The sequence below is a fragment of the Rhinolophus sinicus genome, chromosome 16 (genome assembly GCF_057876585.1).
Source record: "Rhinolophus sinicus isolate RSI-liver-muscle chromosome 16, RSI-T2T, whole genome shotgun sequence".
Lineage (NCBI taxonomy): Eukaryota > Metazoa > Chordata > Mammalia > Chiroptera > Rhinolophidae > Rhinolophus > Rhinolophus sinicus.
The window spans coordinates 45,050,956-45,067,422 of record NC_142516.1 but is presented as its reverse complement, the minus strand read 5'-3'; the positions used below and the strand labels follow the sequence as shown (position 1 = coordinate 45,067,422).

The 16,467-nt window shown below is 37.2% G+C and overlaps 1 protein-coding gene across 8 annotated transcripts in view; it reads left to right on the top strand.

Annotated features, from left to right (window-relative positions):
• TMC1 (transmembrane channel like 1) overlaps window positions 1–16,467 on the top strand; it is a 242,620-nt gene that overhangs the window by 205,880 nt on the left and 20,273 nt on the right. For all 8 annotated transcript variants that reach the window (XM_019736715.3, XM_088793258.1, XM_074330566.2 and 5 more), the window contains 6 exons: window positions 1,626–1,767; window positions 2,362–2,556; window positions 3,424–3,603; window positions 3,720–3,881; window positions 8,537–8,665; window positions 15,166–15,233. In XM_019736715.3, the coding sequence (XP_019592274.1) occupies window positions 1,626–1,767; window positions 2,362–2,556; window positions 3,424–3,603; window positions 3,720–3,881; window positions 8,537–8,665; window positions 15,166–15,233 (876 nt within the window). The remainder of the gene's footprint in view (window positions 1–1,625; window positions 1,768–2,361; window positions 2,557–3,423; window positions 3,604–3,719; window positions 3,882–8,536; window positions 8,666–15,165; window positions 15,234–16,467) is intronic.

The window sequence follows — 16,467 nt, the reverse complement described above, 5'->3', positions numbered from 1 at the left end:
TCCATAGACAAGGGATAGGGCTGTACGTGGAACATTTTATAGCTACCAGGGCCATCTCTCAGCAAAAAATGTGTGGTGAGCAGTTTGTCGTCGATATCCTTCTTTACTCCTTTCAATTTTTCACTCCCTTTCTTGCCAATTCCCACATGCTGGATGTTCCCAGTTTTCCTGTCCAGCTTGAGTTTTCTTCTCTGGGAGGCCACCTACAGCTACAGAATTTTACCAGTGATAACATTTTATTCCAAACATATCTGTCAAGTTTCCATTTTCACTCGAGGTCCGGCCCATTGCTCAGTGACAGTGCAAAATAGATGGTGGCATCTTAATCAAATAAATATTTTTCTTCCAAGGTTAAACCACGGAAAATGTTTGATTTCCACCCTTTTTGACTTAAGAAAAGGCACTTAATATGGTTTAACATATCTCATGGTGTCTTAGCTTGGGCACCAGAGTAAAGTAGAAACCTAAGCCTTTGACCTACCTCCGTGGTTTACTGCTGGATAATGCACTGTACATCACTTTATAATTTTAACCCTCAGCTTCCCCATCTGTAAAAGAGAATAATGTTAATGACTTTGACCTCTTGCTAAGTTTTTGAGAAGGACAAATATAATAACACACATAAAGACCATTTGCAAAGGGTAAAGTGATAGAGTGATGTAAGGAATAATTGTATTTGGTTATTGTTCAAAACATGTTAGCCCCTTTAAAATATATAAACCTCCGTAATGGGTGGGGACAGTGGGGGAATTTAGATGACCTTGCGGGTACCTGCCAACCTTCGATGTCAGCTTTGTGTCATTGTGCTCCTTTCTTTTTTGGTTCCATATCACTATAATATTTTTTAAAAAACAAAACCTTATGGAACCATTTTATAATATGTGTCATATGAAATTTCTATCTTGTTATTTATAGTGATAAGAGAAAAAAAAAAGAAGTGCAGTAAGTAGAATACAGAGCTCTAACCACTAAAATAAACCTGTAAGTAAATGCATTTTAAACTCTCCAAGCAAATATTTTTTAAGTCACTAATTAGAACATATGTAACCACTTGGCATATATAAAATCCCGAGTTTTGGTTAAGAGTTGTAAAGTATGGAGAAATTTCATGCGTTCAGTGTAATCCCTCTTTAGGAGGAGACTCCAGGGGGAATTGAAATATATGCAGGAGTTTCCTGATCTGACCTTGGTTAGTCCATTCCGAGGCTTCAAGGGGTCTGAGCCTATCCATATTTTTTTTTTTTTCCTGGGGAGGAATCCAGTGGTTTTCTTCATATTTCTAAAGAGATGCTCATCCCACAAAAGGTTTAAAACCAAGTATATGAGGCTAAGAAAACAGTTTAGGGAAACAAATAAAGAATATGTATTTTCATATAACCTATTTAATTCTTAAAATCATTAATGCTTAGTAGTCTTTTAAGCTTGAAGACCTGGAAAATTCACAGTTTAAAAACAAAATTTAAATATAAACTTCTATTTTCTGGTTATTAAGAGCAATTTGTTTGAAAATATATGTCTTTTAGATATTGCTTCTCCAATTTACCTATAATTATATTTAGCCACCCTCTACTCTCTCCCTTTCTCTTTTGTATTCTGGTTGCTGGATTAAACTTCTGTTTTTACAGAATGACCCAAAATATTGGTGATGATGGTGGTGATGACAACACTTTCAACTTCAGCTGGAAGGTGTTCACCAGCTGGGACTTCCTGATTGGCAATCCTGAAACAGCAGACAATAAATTCAATTCTATCACAATGAACTTCAAGGTAAAGGTGCCAACTTCAAGAGCCTTTTCTTTGTATTTCCAAGAGTAAAATTGGAGCTGTTACATATAGTTTATCTAGTGAAGTATCTTGACAATTAAAAGAAAGATTAATTCATCATTTCTGCCTACCAGGATCTGGGCAGTGTTCTGATTATGACTGGAAAATATCTGATGACCCATGGCAGCATTATTTCTTCTCTAAATTTGGTATGCAAATAATGCCATTGGCTTGAAACAGGCAACAGTTACTGGTGGTAATCAGAATCGGATATTTTATATAACAGAACAATGCTCAATATTTACAGGAATAAATTAGCTCAGTATTTAAAATGACTTTAAAGTATTATTTTATGACTTAAAAAACTGTAATGGAAGAGAATTTAGAATACTAGTACTGGATCACTTCGAGGTTGTAAGAATTCTTCCTTCTTTCTCTCATTTGTTCTCACTTGCTGGCAATTTTCAGTGATTTGTGGAATCCCAGATGTAGTTTACATTTTCGTTCCTCAGATTCCGATGTTTGCCAAATTAATACCTGAGTTGATTCTTTTGTAGCTCAGATATTTCTGTTTTTCTCTGTTTTGATTGGGTACAGGAAGCCATATTGGAAGAAAGAGCGGGCGAAATAGAAGAAAATGTCCACTTGATCAGATTCCTGAGGTTTCTTGCTAACTTCTTCGTGTTTCTAACACTTGCTGCGAGTGGATACCTCATCTTTTGGGCTGTGAAGCGATCCCAAGAATTCGCACAGCAAGACCCTGACACCCTTGGGTGGTGGGAAAAAAATGAAGTTCGTCTCTGCATACTTTTTATGTGCTTAGAACTTAATGTTTGAGATTTTTGTGGGTTATGCTTCTATGGTAGAATATTAAATAAGGCCACTCTTTACCTATCCCCTCCATTCTGCTCTGTGAGGACCACATTTCTTAATGGTCCTGTTTCTCTGTCTCTCCCTCTCCCTCTCCCCTTATCATCCTCTTGCCTTTGGCATTGTAAGTCAAGTTCTTTTTTGTTTTGAAACGTTTTTTTGCCATGGCTTCAGTGGCTTCAATAACATGATGCTATGTATTCTGCTTGTTTTTTGTTTTTTTTTTTATGTATGTCCTCTGTTTTCTTTGATAAAACCCATTCCTTTTTTCCCCCTCCTGAAAGTTTGAGTTTTCCAAAATGCAGCATTTAGTCTTGAGCCCATCTCAAGGAATTCATTCATTCTAACTGATTCAACTAGCCCATATGCTGATGGTTGTCAAATTAGTATTTCCAGTTTGTGCCTCATTCCTGAAGCAGATCATTTTCCATTTCCTTTGGAAATATTGCTGCGATTATCAGAATCGGTTACCACGTAGAAAAATACATGTTCTTTGGATAGAGAGTAATATCAATCACATCTTCATTATACCAAGAAAGACTATTACTACTGGAAATGTACATACACAAGTTCATATACACGCACACCTTGAGAATGTGAGTTGAATATTGTCTTTGATGTGTTATTAAGATTGAATTTAAAAAATTCATGATACAATCTTCTTTAGTTAGTATTATAAAACATCAAAGGAATCTAACTTGAATCTTATAAGTTGTGGAGTCTTATAAAGTTAGGAATAACAATGCCTAAACACCATTAACCTAGTTCATCCCTTGTGTCTTCTTGTAGATGAACATGGTCATGTCCCTCCTGGGGATGTTCTGTCCGACACTGTTTGACTTATTTGCTGAATTGGAAGACTACCATCCCCTCATTGCTCTGAAATGGCTACTGGGACGCATTTTTGCTCTTCTTTTAGGCAACTTGTATGTATTTATTCTTGCCTTGATGGATGAGATTTACAACAAGGTAAATCTTGTGCCTGGATTGTTGTTGCTGTCAGCATGTTATTACATTCCCAGTGTCAAGTTTGCCAGACATGCAATCTGTTTTGTCTTCATTTTTGTTTCCATCTCCTCTTCCAGATCGAAGAGGAGAAGCTAGTAAAGGCCAATATTACCATATGGGAAGCCAACATGATCAAGGCCTACAATTCATCAGTCACTGGAAATGGCACTGCCGCACCCTTTTTTGTACACCCTGCAGATGTACCTCGAGGACCCTGCTGGGAAACAATGGTGGGACAGGTAATATCACAAACAGAAGTGCGTGACAATTAATGGATTAAAAAAGGGCACAGTCAATATTTCTTCCATAAGTGTGGCCCTTTTTTTTAATTGCTTACTAATAAAAAAATAGCTGAGATTTATTGAATCTTACCATGTGCTGGCTGTGAATTTTATATATATCATCTCATGCAGTCCTCACATCCATCCATTGAGGTAAGTTCTACTCTTACACCCTTTTCACAGTTGCATATAAAGGAAGATTTTCAAATAGAGTGAGGTGTTTACTATCTATTTGTGTTGTAATAAGGTACCTGGATTTAGATACAGACCCAAGAGAATATTTAAATGGAACTCTATTGTAATTTCAGTAATGTCAATTTTGTCAAATAGCTGTCTCCTAAGCATTAAAGGAAATAGAATCTTAGGTTAGTTGTTTTCATGATGATTGCATAAATGGCCCCAATCCAAAACTAGTAATTTATCAGAGAAAAGAAATAATGTTCTATATGGCTTTCTGTCCAATAAGGGAAACCAAACCAAAAAAAATAAAAAAATAAAAAAGTAAAAAATCTACTTTGGATCCCTTAGTTCTATACAGATACAATTTATATTTTAAAAAGACTTTAATTTTATCTCATTAGAATTAACACTTTTAATGTGCATTTTATAAACTAATTTTGGACTTGGCTTCATCATTGAATTTTAAAAATATGTCATACTTCTCTGTCAGATGACAGTTCAGTTTCGGCAGGAATGTGGTCTTTGTGAAATTATTTAAATAATTTTTGCTGTGTATTTATTTTTTGTAAGATAAAAGGAAAATTGAAAATTAACATTAGTCTTATAAAACTCATATAATTTAAACAAATATGGATATCATTAGATGCCCGCATTCTCTATCAGATGCTCACTGGACTTAAGCCAATCAACTGTGGTTCAATTGTGGAAAAAAAAATATGGACAATGTATATAATGCTAGAACATAGCATTGACGACTGAGTCCAAAAAGCATAATTAAAGATTTTATTTTACTTTATTTTTTAAGCTTTCAGGGACCTGATAAACCCCTGTCTTTTCAGTTACTTATTATTAAATACTTAATTTTCAGACATGCACATTTTATACATGTTTATAGGAACATGTAATATATGAAATAATAAATTATAAGGAATGAAATCAAAGCTGCCTACACTTCGCAGAGAGGTGCTTGTGATCCACAGTGTAATAGACAGAATAATAGCCCCTCAAAGATGTCCACATCCTAATCCCGGGAACCTGTTAATATGTTACCCTATAGGGCAAAACGGACTTTGTTGATGTGATTCAATAAAGGGTCTTGGAATAGGAAAATTATCGTGGATTATGTGGATGGGCCTCATGAAACAACAAGGAAAATTAAAAGAGTCAAAGTCAGAAAAACTAGATGTGACAGTGCAACCAGAGTTTGGAGTGATGTGCTTTAAAGATGGAGGAAGGGGGCCATGAACCAAGGAATGCAGGAGGCCTCTGGAAGCTGGAAAAGACAAGGAAACAGAATTCTCCCTGATGCCTGCATCTTGGTTTTAAACTGTGGCCTCCAGAATTGTAAGAAAATACATTTGTGTTGTTTTAAGCCACTAAGCTTGTGGTAATTTGTTACAGAACCAATAGGAAAGGAATACATAGGAGTATATATGTTTCTGTGCTTCAAGGCTCCTTGAAGCAAAGTCTGGTTATACTGAGTCTGTTTGATTACATCTAAGCTCTTCCCTAAATCTTTAGTAGAAGTTGAGAGAAATGAAAAAAACAAGAAGTATAGTTTTCACACATTCGAAGAGTTTGAGGTGTTCTCTTCTGTACATCCTACAATGCAGACTGGCATGACGGCTAGGAAACCTACCTTTTACTAGGCAAACACCTATTAAACAGAATTAATAGGACTAACTGTAAAGAGTAAGATTGGGGCTGTTCATTTCTGGGGATGAGGCAATGATTAATTAGATGTGAATACGAGTGCAATCTAGGAGAATACTTATGTTTCTGATTATGCAGACGCACCTGTGATATTCCCACACATACTCAGTTAAAATAAAGGAAAAGTCACTTATTTAATTCTTCTTCTTGGAAGCCCATGGACCATGCTGGTAGTTTTGTCCTTTAAAAAAAAAATCCTGTTTGTAGTGCTCTTCCTTCCTTCATCATCTTTCCTTACTGCCACTTGATGGCTTTCCCCTTCCCTTTTACCCTCCTTTCTCTAAAGGAGCATTCAGCACTTGGGGAACGTCTGCAGGAGCCACCGGAGGGAAGGGGTTGTGGTTCTGAATGGAATGTTGATGAGGGAGGTAGAATCCATGGGGACAAAGAGAACACAGGGGACATAAAAAACCCCGAGTGCGGGGAAGTTCTGGCCTGTAAGCGATCGCTATCTATATCCATGTACCTGAAAACATTTATTTTAGCCACTTAAAGAAAAAGTGACTGTAGAAGAGTTAGTAAAGGCAGCTGTTTTGCATGTAATATTGCAGATGCATCCCCAAAGACTCATTCTATGAGAACATTCCAGATGGTCCCTCATCTCCTTCATGGGTTTCTTCTGCTTTGTTTTTTCTCAAGGATACTGTGGGACTCAAAGCTCTCTTTGAGTTTGAACATAAGATAATCTGGTGGTTTCTTTATCATTCCAGGGAATCTCAAGATGTAGTCATTTCGTCTCATGTCCAGTGACATTGGATAGGTAGGCAGCAGAGCTATTCTTGGGAGACAGCTATTTGAAGCTATATACTTAGGTCTGCATTTTAGGGGAGGAGAGAAAGCAGCCAACCGCTGAAGATAACAATGTATTGAATGCCTCTAATGTGCCAAGCACTATATTATTATCCCCATTTTATAGATGAAGAGACTATGACTTAGAAAGGTAAAATAATTTGCTTGAGACCTCAAAAGAAGTCAATGACAGGAGCCCAAATTTAACCTCCAGAATCTCATTAGAGTTTATGTCTTTGTCCATTGTACTGAATTTCCCCCCAGAAATATGATTAGCATCAACACATACTCTTCAAACTCCTGCCATGGAATATCTGCAGCCCGAAGCTCTTGCCTATTGCTTTCCCTTTACCTGTGAATGATTCACTTAGGTTTACTGATCAAAGCTGCCCGGAAATTTTAACTAAATGTCATGAGTCTGAAGTTATTAGGTGTGGTGCTCAGAGCTCAACAGGAAGCCTGTGTGGAGACCATGCTCCCCTCCTGACTAGCATGCTGGGTCTGGGATTGGATGATGTCCCCAAGATGGACCAGGCCACTGTTTTGGGGATTCCCTTTCTTACAAAGTGGTGTGTTCCTCCTATGAAACATGAATGATATTTTTACATTTTAATATAATATTTAATCCTCTTCTGCTATTTTATGTGTACGTTAGGACACTGCTTAGGAAAAAATAGAATTCCAGCCATTGGAATGAGGGTGCTTAGGCAGATGGGGAGGACTTCAAAGACACTCTGAAATTTTCTCTTACCTGAGCAAGTCTTCCTGACCTGTCAGTGGAAACCTAAAAATAGCCCTCATGTAGCCTACCTCTAATTGATGCTAATTATTAGAATCTGAACTCAAATTGCCTGGGGAATGAAACAGAAAATAAGAGTAGGGAAGAGAAAAGTTATGGCCAGAAACAACTGCATGAACTTACTACCCCTCAGTCATTCATTCCATATTTATTGACTATGTGCTAAGTGCTAGATTCTAGAGGTGGAGGGGGTAACAGGAGGGCCAGTTCTCTTCCCCTGTGAAATTACAATCTGTTGGGGGAACAAAGCCACTAATTAAATAATTACGCAAAAATTACAAATTTACAATGGCAACAAAGCACTACAAGAATGAGATGCATGGAATCTGAGAGTTTCTTATAGGGAAGCTTGCCCTTGTCAGCGAGTTGAGAGAAGCACCCACATTCCATTTCTGGAAATGAATTTCCTTGGTCAAATTCCACACACTTTAAAATGTGATGGATCTTCACAAATTTCCCTCTATACATTGTGCCAGTCTAACTTCCCGTTATTGTATAACATTGCCTATTACATCATACTCACCAATATGGGGAGGGAGGCATGGATTTTTAAATATCACTCCGAGGGGACAACTCATTGTTTTAATTTTTATTTTTGTGTGTGTGAGGTTTAAGTATTTTTGAATGTTTTAATTGACTGTATATTTCCTTCTGTGGATTTCTTATTTGTGATATTTCCTCATTTTTTTCCCCCTAATTGGATCAACCATCTATTGTCATACCGATTTGTAAAAGTTTTTAATGTTAGGAAAACTTAATTTGCTATCATATATGCTGAAAGTACTTATTTCTAAATTTGTCTTTTACCTTTATAAATATTGCTCCTTGTCAGATTAATTTTTAAACTTCTGTGTGATCAATATTTTCCCATTTTGGGTTCTTGTGTCATGCTTATAAAAATTTCTCAGTACGACGACTTTTGATACAGTAATTTTGGAACAGAAAATAATTATTTTTAGATTAATAAAATAGGGGTGAACATTCTTCATTTGCTAGAGGTACCTAATTAGTTTTTTGCCTTTAATTGCAATTTCCATATTAATACCATTTAGAAACATAGCAAATTTGATGTCAACATTAGGACTATTTGAAGAGAGAAATGTAAATTTTAATGCAGATATTATCTCAACAGGAATTTGTGCGGCTGACTGTTTCTGATGTTTTGACCACCTATGTCACAATCCTCGTTGGGGACTTTCTCAGAGCATGTTTTGTAAGATTTTGCAATTACTGCTGGTGCTGGGATTTGGAATATGGATATGTAAGTATGATATTCATTTCTCTCTTATCAAATTATTACTTTGTGTTTCATTGTTTGCATACTATGCAAGAAGAAGACATCTCAGAATTTAGGGGCTGGGATTGCCTTTTTAGATATCAATAGGGTCCCCCCTTACCACAGAGAATACATTCCAAGACCCCCCAGTGGATGCCTGAAACTGCAATAATAACGAACCCTATCTATACTATGTTTTTTGGGTTTTTTTCCCCCTAAACATGCATACCTTTTCACTTAAAGGAAGCACTTTACAGCTTCTCTTTGGCATATCTGAATTGTCAGCATCACTACTCTTGTGCTTTGGAGACATTATTAAGTAAAATGAGGGTTACTTGCACATGAGCACTTGATACCCTGACAGTGCACCTGGTAACCGAGATGACTACTAAGTGACTAAGGGGCAAGAAGTGTATAGTGCACGTATGCTGGACAAAGGGATGATTCACATCTGTGGCGGGATGGAGCAGGATAGTGCGAAATTGCGTCACACTACATAGAATGGTAGGAGATTTAAAGCTTGCAAATTGTTCATTTCTGGAATTTTACATGTAGTATTTTTGAACCACGATTGACTGTGGATAGCTGAAATCATGGAAAGCGACACTGCAGAGAAGGGGGGACTACAGTCAATGAAGACTAAATGAGCACAGCTTTAATTCAGAGAGTGTCGGACTTGAGTATCATGGCTGACAATATTCTCATAAATTACTACAGGATGGCTAAAGCAATGGATCTTAACCTGTCAATTAAAATGGTGAACTCAATAACTCTTGGACCTATAGTCAACTCCCTCCCCATGAAGCTTGCTGGCATTTCAAGAAGCAAGACACACATTCCATTAATTCCTTTGAATTCTACTAAACAAACTCCTGGACAGTATGCCCATCACTGTGCAGTACATTGGGTGATAAAAGGATTCAGTAAATATGGTGCTTACTTCATAAAGCTCACAGGCTAATAAGAGCTCAGCAGAGACACAAGCAGGGGGTCATGGTACTTTTGAGAAAGGCCCAGGGAGCTGATAGGGGTCTGGCAACTGGTGGAGCTGAATTCTGTCAAATTGACTGGCAAATTTCTCACAACAGCACAGGTTTTTCTGAGCTCCATCACGAGCTTACCCGCTAAGTTCAACCCCAGGTTCCCCCATTGAAGTTCGAGGGTGGCAACAGAGTCATTTTGGGAAATATGACCTAGGAAGTTGGTAGTACTCATTTGCTTAAAATCCTCCAGTGGCTTTGTAAGTACTTAGAAGGAATTCTAAATGCCTGGCTAGGGCTTTCCATATCTTATATGATCTGTTTCTTTTCTTTCCCTCTGAGCTCTTTTCCTACCACTATTGCTCTTTCTTTGTGAAGTCCACAAATGTTGGGATTCTTTCTTATGCCCAAACACAAGATGATCTTTGCTTTTGAGCTAGCTATTCCTCCTTCTAGGAGTGTAGATTCTTAAAATTTGTCATGGCTGATTCCTTCTTGTCATTAAGGACTCAGCTAATGTGTCACACCTCCTTAGAGCTCTTCTCTGACCATCCAATCTATGACAGCCTGCCTACCAGACACTCTCAGTTTCAAAACACTGTTTCATTTTCTTTGTATCATATATAACTACTTGACATTTTCTTTTTCAAATATGCTTATCTGTCTCCCTCTGTTAGAATGAAAACTCAATGAAAACAGAGGCCTTGACCTCTATACTTAGAACTCTGCTTGTCACATGGTAGATGTTATGTGTTGACTGGCTGGTTCAATACTGAACCTCTGCATTCTAGTACCACCAAGGCAACACCATCTATTGACAGAATTCTGCTTGCTCCCAGGAAGGTGCCCATGGAGTCATCTCTGGCTTAGTACTGTTGAGCCAATGGTGTTTCTCTCCTCACTAGTGAAGGAATATCCTTTATTGCTGATCTCCCTTCTGTCTCATGCCCTCTAGTCTCAGGACAAGTCCTACATGTGGAACTGTTTTCAAGACTCCAGCCTAGATCCTCTGCCTGGCCATCTGACTTTGGGATCGTACCTTTTATTAGGTCATTTCTATCACCCTTACTGAAAGTGCCTCTCAGACAAGCCAAAAGCAGTTAGGTAATGCTCTTTGGTGGACGACAGTGAGGTAATGCTATAGATCCAGGATGTTGTATTGCTTTCCCATCCCTTGCTATGAGGTATTCAGCTGGCTTGGTTTCATATCTATTTTCCTTGCCTGATTCAGCTTGTCTGAAGCAGACATAAAAATTGCCATTTTCGTTGTTGTTGTTGTTAGACTATCACTTGGCATATGCTTGCCTTTTATCCCTTACTGGTTTCTTCTTAAGTGCTAGAAAATTTTGCTTCAACATGACCTGGATGCATAAAAGCTGTAATTAAATGACTAATTTATTATTTATTAAGTGCTGACAGTGCTCTTGAGTTAGTACAAAGTACAGGAAAAAAGACAAGTTCCTGTTTTAGATCACAGAGAAAGAATTTTCTTCCATGTTGCTTTTGGAAGGCTCTTCAGACAGAAGTTCAGTATCAAAACAAGTTTTAAAACAGTAACATTGGATGATGGATCTCTGACATGGATCCGATATTCATTGGCCCATCAAATGGACAGCTTACACGGCTGAGTGCCTACTAGGTGCAAAACATCATGAGCACATCTCTGTGCTGGGTGACAGGGGATGCAGAGATGGAAAAGCCTAAGGGGAAGTTGCAAACTTGGGTGGCCTGCAAGCTAGATTCAGCTTACAGATAATTTTTTTCTTTGTTCTACAAAGTAGTTTGTTTGTTTGTTTTTAACTAGCTAACATTTTATTTTTAAGGATATGTATTAGCTGACATACAATATTGTATCTGTTTCAGGGATACACCATAGTTGTTCAACATTTATATACCTAAAGAAGTGTCACCATGAGAAGTCCAGCAACTGACTCTGTACCATGCTCACAATATTATTGACTATATTTCCTAAGCCACATATTACATCCCATGACTTATTTGTTTTATACCTGGAAATTTGAACTGCTTATTCTCCTTCATCTTTTTCCTCCCTTTTAAAATTTTTCAGCTACAGTTGACATTTAATATTATTTTATATTAATTTCAAGTGTATCATATAGTGGTTAGACATTTATATAATTGAAGAAGTGATATCCCTGACTAGTCTAGTACCCACCTGACACCATACATAGCGATTACCATATTCTTGACTATATTCCTTATGCTTTACTTTACATCCCCATGACTATTTTGTAACTACCAATCTGTACTTCTTAATCTCTTCACCTTTTTCACCTTGACCCAAAACCCCCTCCCATCTAGAAACCATCAAAATGTTCTCTGTATCTGTGAGTTTGTTTCTGTTTCGTTTGTGTGTTTTGTTCTTTAGATTCCATATATAAGCCAAATCTCACTGTCTCTGCCTGACACTCCACGTAGCATAATACCCTCCAGATCCATCCATGCCACTGCAGATGGCAAGTATCCATTTTCTTCCCTGGCTGAGCAATATTCCATTGTATATATGCACCACCTACTTTTTATCCATTCATCCATAGATGAACACCCAGACTGCCTCCACATCTTGGCCACTGTAATGAACATATGGATGCACACATCCCCTTGAAGTAGCGTTTGAGGTTCCTTCGGAAAAACACCCACAAGTGGGAATACTGGGTCCTTCTTTGTCTCTTATAGCCTTTGTTTTAAAGTCTATTTTGTCTGGTATAAGTATTGCTACCCCAGTTTTTTTTTTTCATTATCATGAAATATCTTTTTCCATCCCTTTATTTTCAGTCAGTGGGTGTGTTTCAATCTGAAGTGAGTCTTTTGTAGGCAGTATATGTAAGGATTTTGTTTTCTTATCCATTCAGCTACTCTGTTTTTGATTGGAGCATTTAATCCATTTACATTTAAAGTAATTGTTGATACATACAAGTATGTAGTTATTGCCATTGTATTATTCATATTTTTCCTTTCTCTCTCTCTCTCTCTCTGTCTCTCTGTCTCTCTGTCTCTCTGTCTCTCTCTCTCTCTCGCTTTCAAAGAAGTCCCTCTAAGATTCCTTATAATGGTGATGATGAACTCCTTTAGCTTTTTATTTGTCTGGGAATCTCTTTATCTGACTTTGATTCTAACTGATAACTTTGCTGGGTAGAGTAATCTTGGTTGTAGGTCCTTGCTTTTCATCACTTTGAATATTTTGTGCTAGTCCCTTCTGGCCTGCAAAGTTTCTGTTGAGAATTCAGCTGGCAATCATATGAGAGTTCCCTTGTAAGTAAATAGTTGCTTTTCTCTTGCTGCTTTTAAGATACTTTCTTTGTTTTTAAGCTTTGGCATTTTAATTATGATGTGTCTTGGTGTGGGCCTGTTTGGATTCATCTGGTTTGGGATTCTCTGTGCTTCCAGGGCTTGTATATTCATTTCCTTTGCTAGGTTAGGGAAGCTTTCTGACATAATTTCTTCAAATAGGTCCTCAATCACTTGCTTCTCTTTTCTCCTTCTGATGCCCCTATTTCTCATAGTTTGGTGGTCATAATCATGACACTCTTCAGAAGAGGCCGAGGTTGAGTGTTTGATACTTGAACTGACACAGGGAAGAGCTGCTCTAAGGCCATAGATGGTGCAGGGCACCCAACTGAGCATTTATCAAATGTGTTTTGTGATCTCAGAGGGCTCCAAGAGAGAAGACGAGATGATTCAGAGCAAAGTGCTCCCTTGGAAAGAGAAAGACACAGAATTAATGTTTCTCATGACTAGAAGCAATTCATTTTTGCTCCATAAAGGCCACATTTTTTTCATTGTTGATTTTAGGACAGAAAATATCAACCAAATCTCTTTTTTTGCATCTTGTGAACATTATGCAGATAATCCACAAATTAGTAAAACATTGTATATCTGTTAACAGTATCTTAAATGAATGTGTGTTGAAATTATCCAGTTAATTTGTCTTGCTTATTATAACAGGGCTATGTATTATTTTATTATGTATCATTTTATCATTTTATCTTATTTTCTCACCTTTCTTGTTATGCCATTCTTGCTATTTACTTCATGAATCTGTTAACTAGGCACATTGCAGATGCTTTTCAGTTGACTGGGAGAGCCCTACTGCCTTCTGGGAAAGTGATAAAGCTGTTTTTAGAAATTTTTGAGCAAAGCATTCAAATATTGTGGTAATTTTGTTGGAGTTCCAAATCACAGAACTGTTCTAACTTCTTACAAATATATGTTTGGGTTCTTGGATTGTGTGTGTGTGTGTGTGTGTGTGTGTGTGTGTGTGTGTGTGGTGCATGTGTGTGTTGGGGAGAAAGTTATTATGAGTCTGAAGTCACACGTGCAGATGTGAGGATCTGGGGCAGTAACAGGGACTTGCCACTCCCTTGATCTTTCTTTTTTGGGCTCTTTGTTCTCTCACCCCTCTTTTTGCTGTTCTCTTTTTGTGTTGTTAGCAATTAGTCCGTCTCCTGCCTATTTTCTAATTCAAATTAAATAGAAGCCAGTTTTATTGCCTTTGATAATTAGTATTAATCCCATTAATGCAAGTGTCCCTTCTAGGATGCCTAATGTGTTACCAGGAAGCCTTTGGATGGGCTGCTTTGGGAATGATACCCACCTCGTTCCTATTGGTGACCACTTTGCACAAAAAACAGCCTGGTGCTGCCGCCCTAAGCAGCATGGTATTATCTAGGAGACAAACACTGGATATTGAGTTGCATAACTTCTTAAACTTTATTGTATGTCTCTATATTTATTTTATTGTAAAAGAAATTCACATTTAAAAAGGTACATATTTTACAATAGGCAAAACTGAAGGAAGAAAATAAAAGCCACAATCTATCATCCACATATTATAACTTTTAATTTTTCTGATTACATTCAAGTCTTTTCTTTATGCATAGTTTCATATTGGGTTGATAAAAATAATGAGTGTGTGATTTTATATACTATTTCTTGTTCAACATTAAAATGTAATTTTCTCTTGTGTATTTAAATATTCTTCCACCGGTGATTGTAACTAGATGCAATATATGTCATAATATAGATACACCGTATTTACTTAAACAATGTTAGATATTTAGATGCATTTTCACAGCTTGTTTAAATTGGTCAACATTTAAGATTACTTTGTTAAAACAAATTCCTAGAAGTAGACTTAACAGGGTCAAAGAGAATGAGGTTTTTAAAGCTTTTAATGTGTATCATCAAATTGTTTTTCTAAAAGGTTGCTCCAGTTTCTACTTCCAGCAGCACTGTATGGGAGTCTGTCTCACCACACTTGCACAGCATTGAATGACAACATTTTAAAATGAGACTTACTATGTTAAAAAGGGAGCTTTATTATTTTATTTATTGCTCATTATGTATTATATTGACTATTCTGCTATAGTCACTGCAAGGCAGTATTTGAGAGCTTAGGCATATCTATGCAGCAACATGAAACACTAGCCTTTCAATGCTCACTATGTGAGGCAGTAATCCAGGGAATGTCTGTGTCTCCTCCAGCCTTCATACACGGAGTTTGACATCAGTGGCAACGTCCTCGCTCTGATCTTCAACCAAGGCATGATCTGGTAGGCCAGCTGTTGGATAATTTACCACTTTTAGAAGAGCCTCCAAATTCATTATTGCGTAAAGCACTATAACCGGGTGTCAGAGGAGACCACAATCTGTGTCTAAGTCAACGTTTGCCTTTGCAAAGTGGGTGGCTGTGAACAGTTTACATTTTCTTTTTCATATCTTAAATCTTGGTCCTCAAAGGCATGTGCCTGTTTTGTTGAGCACTCATTCATCAAAGGATGGGAGTCTATGTTCTGGTTGGTAGATTATTTGACGGCTTCTTATATTTTATATCCTGTGACACGAGGATCTAATAGTGACACATGAATGATCACTACATGTAAGTATGAAATAAATTAGTGTAAGGTCTCTCTGAGAAACTGATTTCATGTAGTAACTATTGAATATGTTTAAAATACAACTTATAGCTACTTTAAAAAATTGCATCTCATCCAATCGCGTAGTTTATATAGAGATGAAACGCATGTTTTAGGCAGGTCAAGTTAAAAATATGATCTTTAGTTTGGAACTTGTTTCACAGGGCAATTTGCACATCAGAATTATTTCTCTTGATGTACAAGGATTGCCATATCTTTTATTAAATGAAAGCATTCTCCCCATATAGCTTGGTAGGTTCAGATGAGTTGATACAGTAGAAACTGTTTCTGAGTTTAAAAAATTGAATCACAGCATACAATTTATCTGGTGACCAGGTAGCTTGGAAATCTGTCACTCTTAACTGAAAGCACCCCAAACCACAAGCAGTTATAATTGAGCTTCTTTATCTTATGATACACATCTAATATAATATTGTGCCACACCATTGTTTTATGTACAAGTACCAGTAACTAGGTTCAGTTTTTTCACAGGCATCATGTGTTACTCAAATCTTTTCAACCATAGCTGGTCTGCATTAGGAAGCCTTTGTGAAACTGGACTTCTCTGTAAATGTTAAAATTATCAGTACTATAAAGACCATAGTCAAGAACCCTATCATCCTGCCATGGGGCCTGTGAAATTCTTGTGCCTCACTAGGGCAATCAATATGAAGAAAAGACTATCAAAAGATTATCTTCTCCATTGTCTGGTCTGTTTTAAAATATAATTCTTGGCTAACTTTTGCAAGTGATGGCTCATGTGTCCAGAGAGTCATGAAGGAATGAAATGCATCCTTTATTCTCCAAGCAGGGAGGAAAGTCAAGGTGGTCCAACCTATGACTACTTACAGAGAGAGTCAGGGGAGCAGAT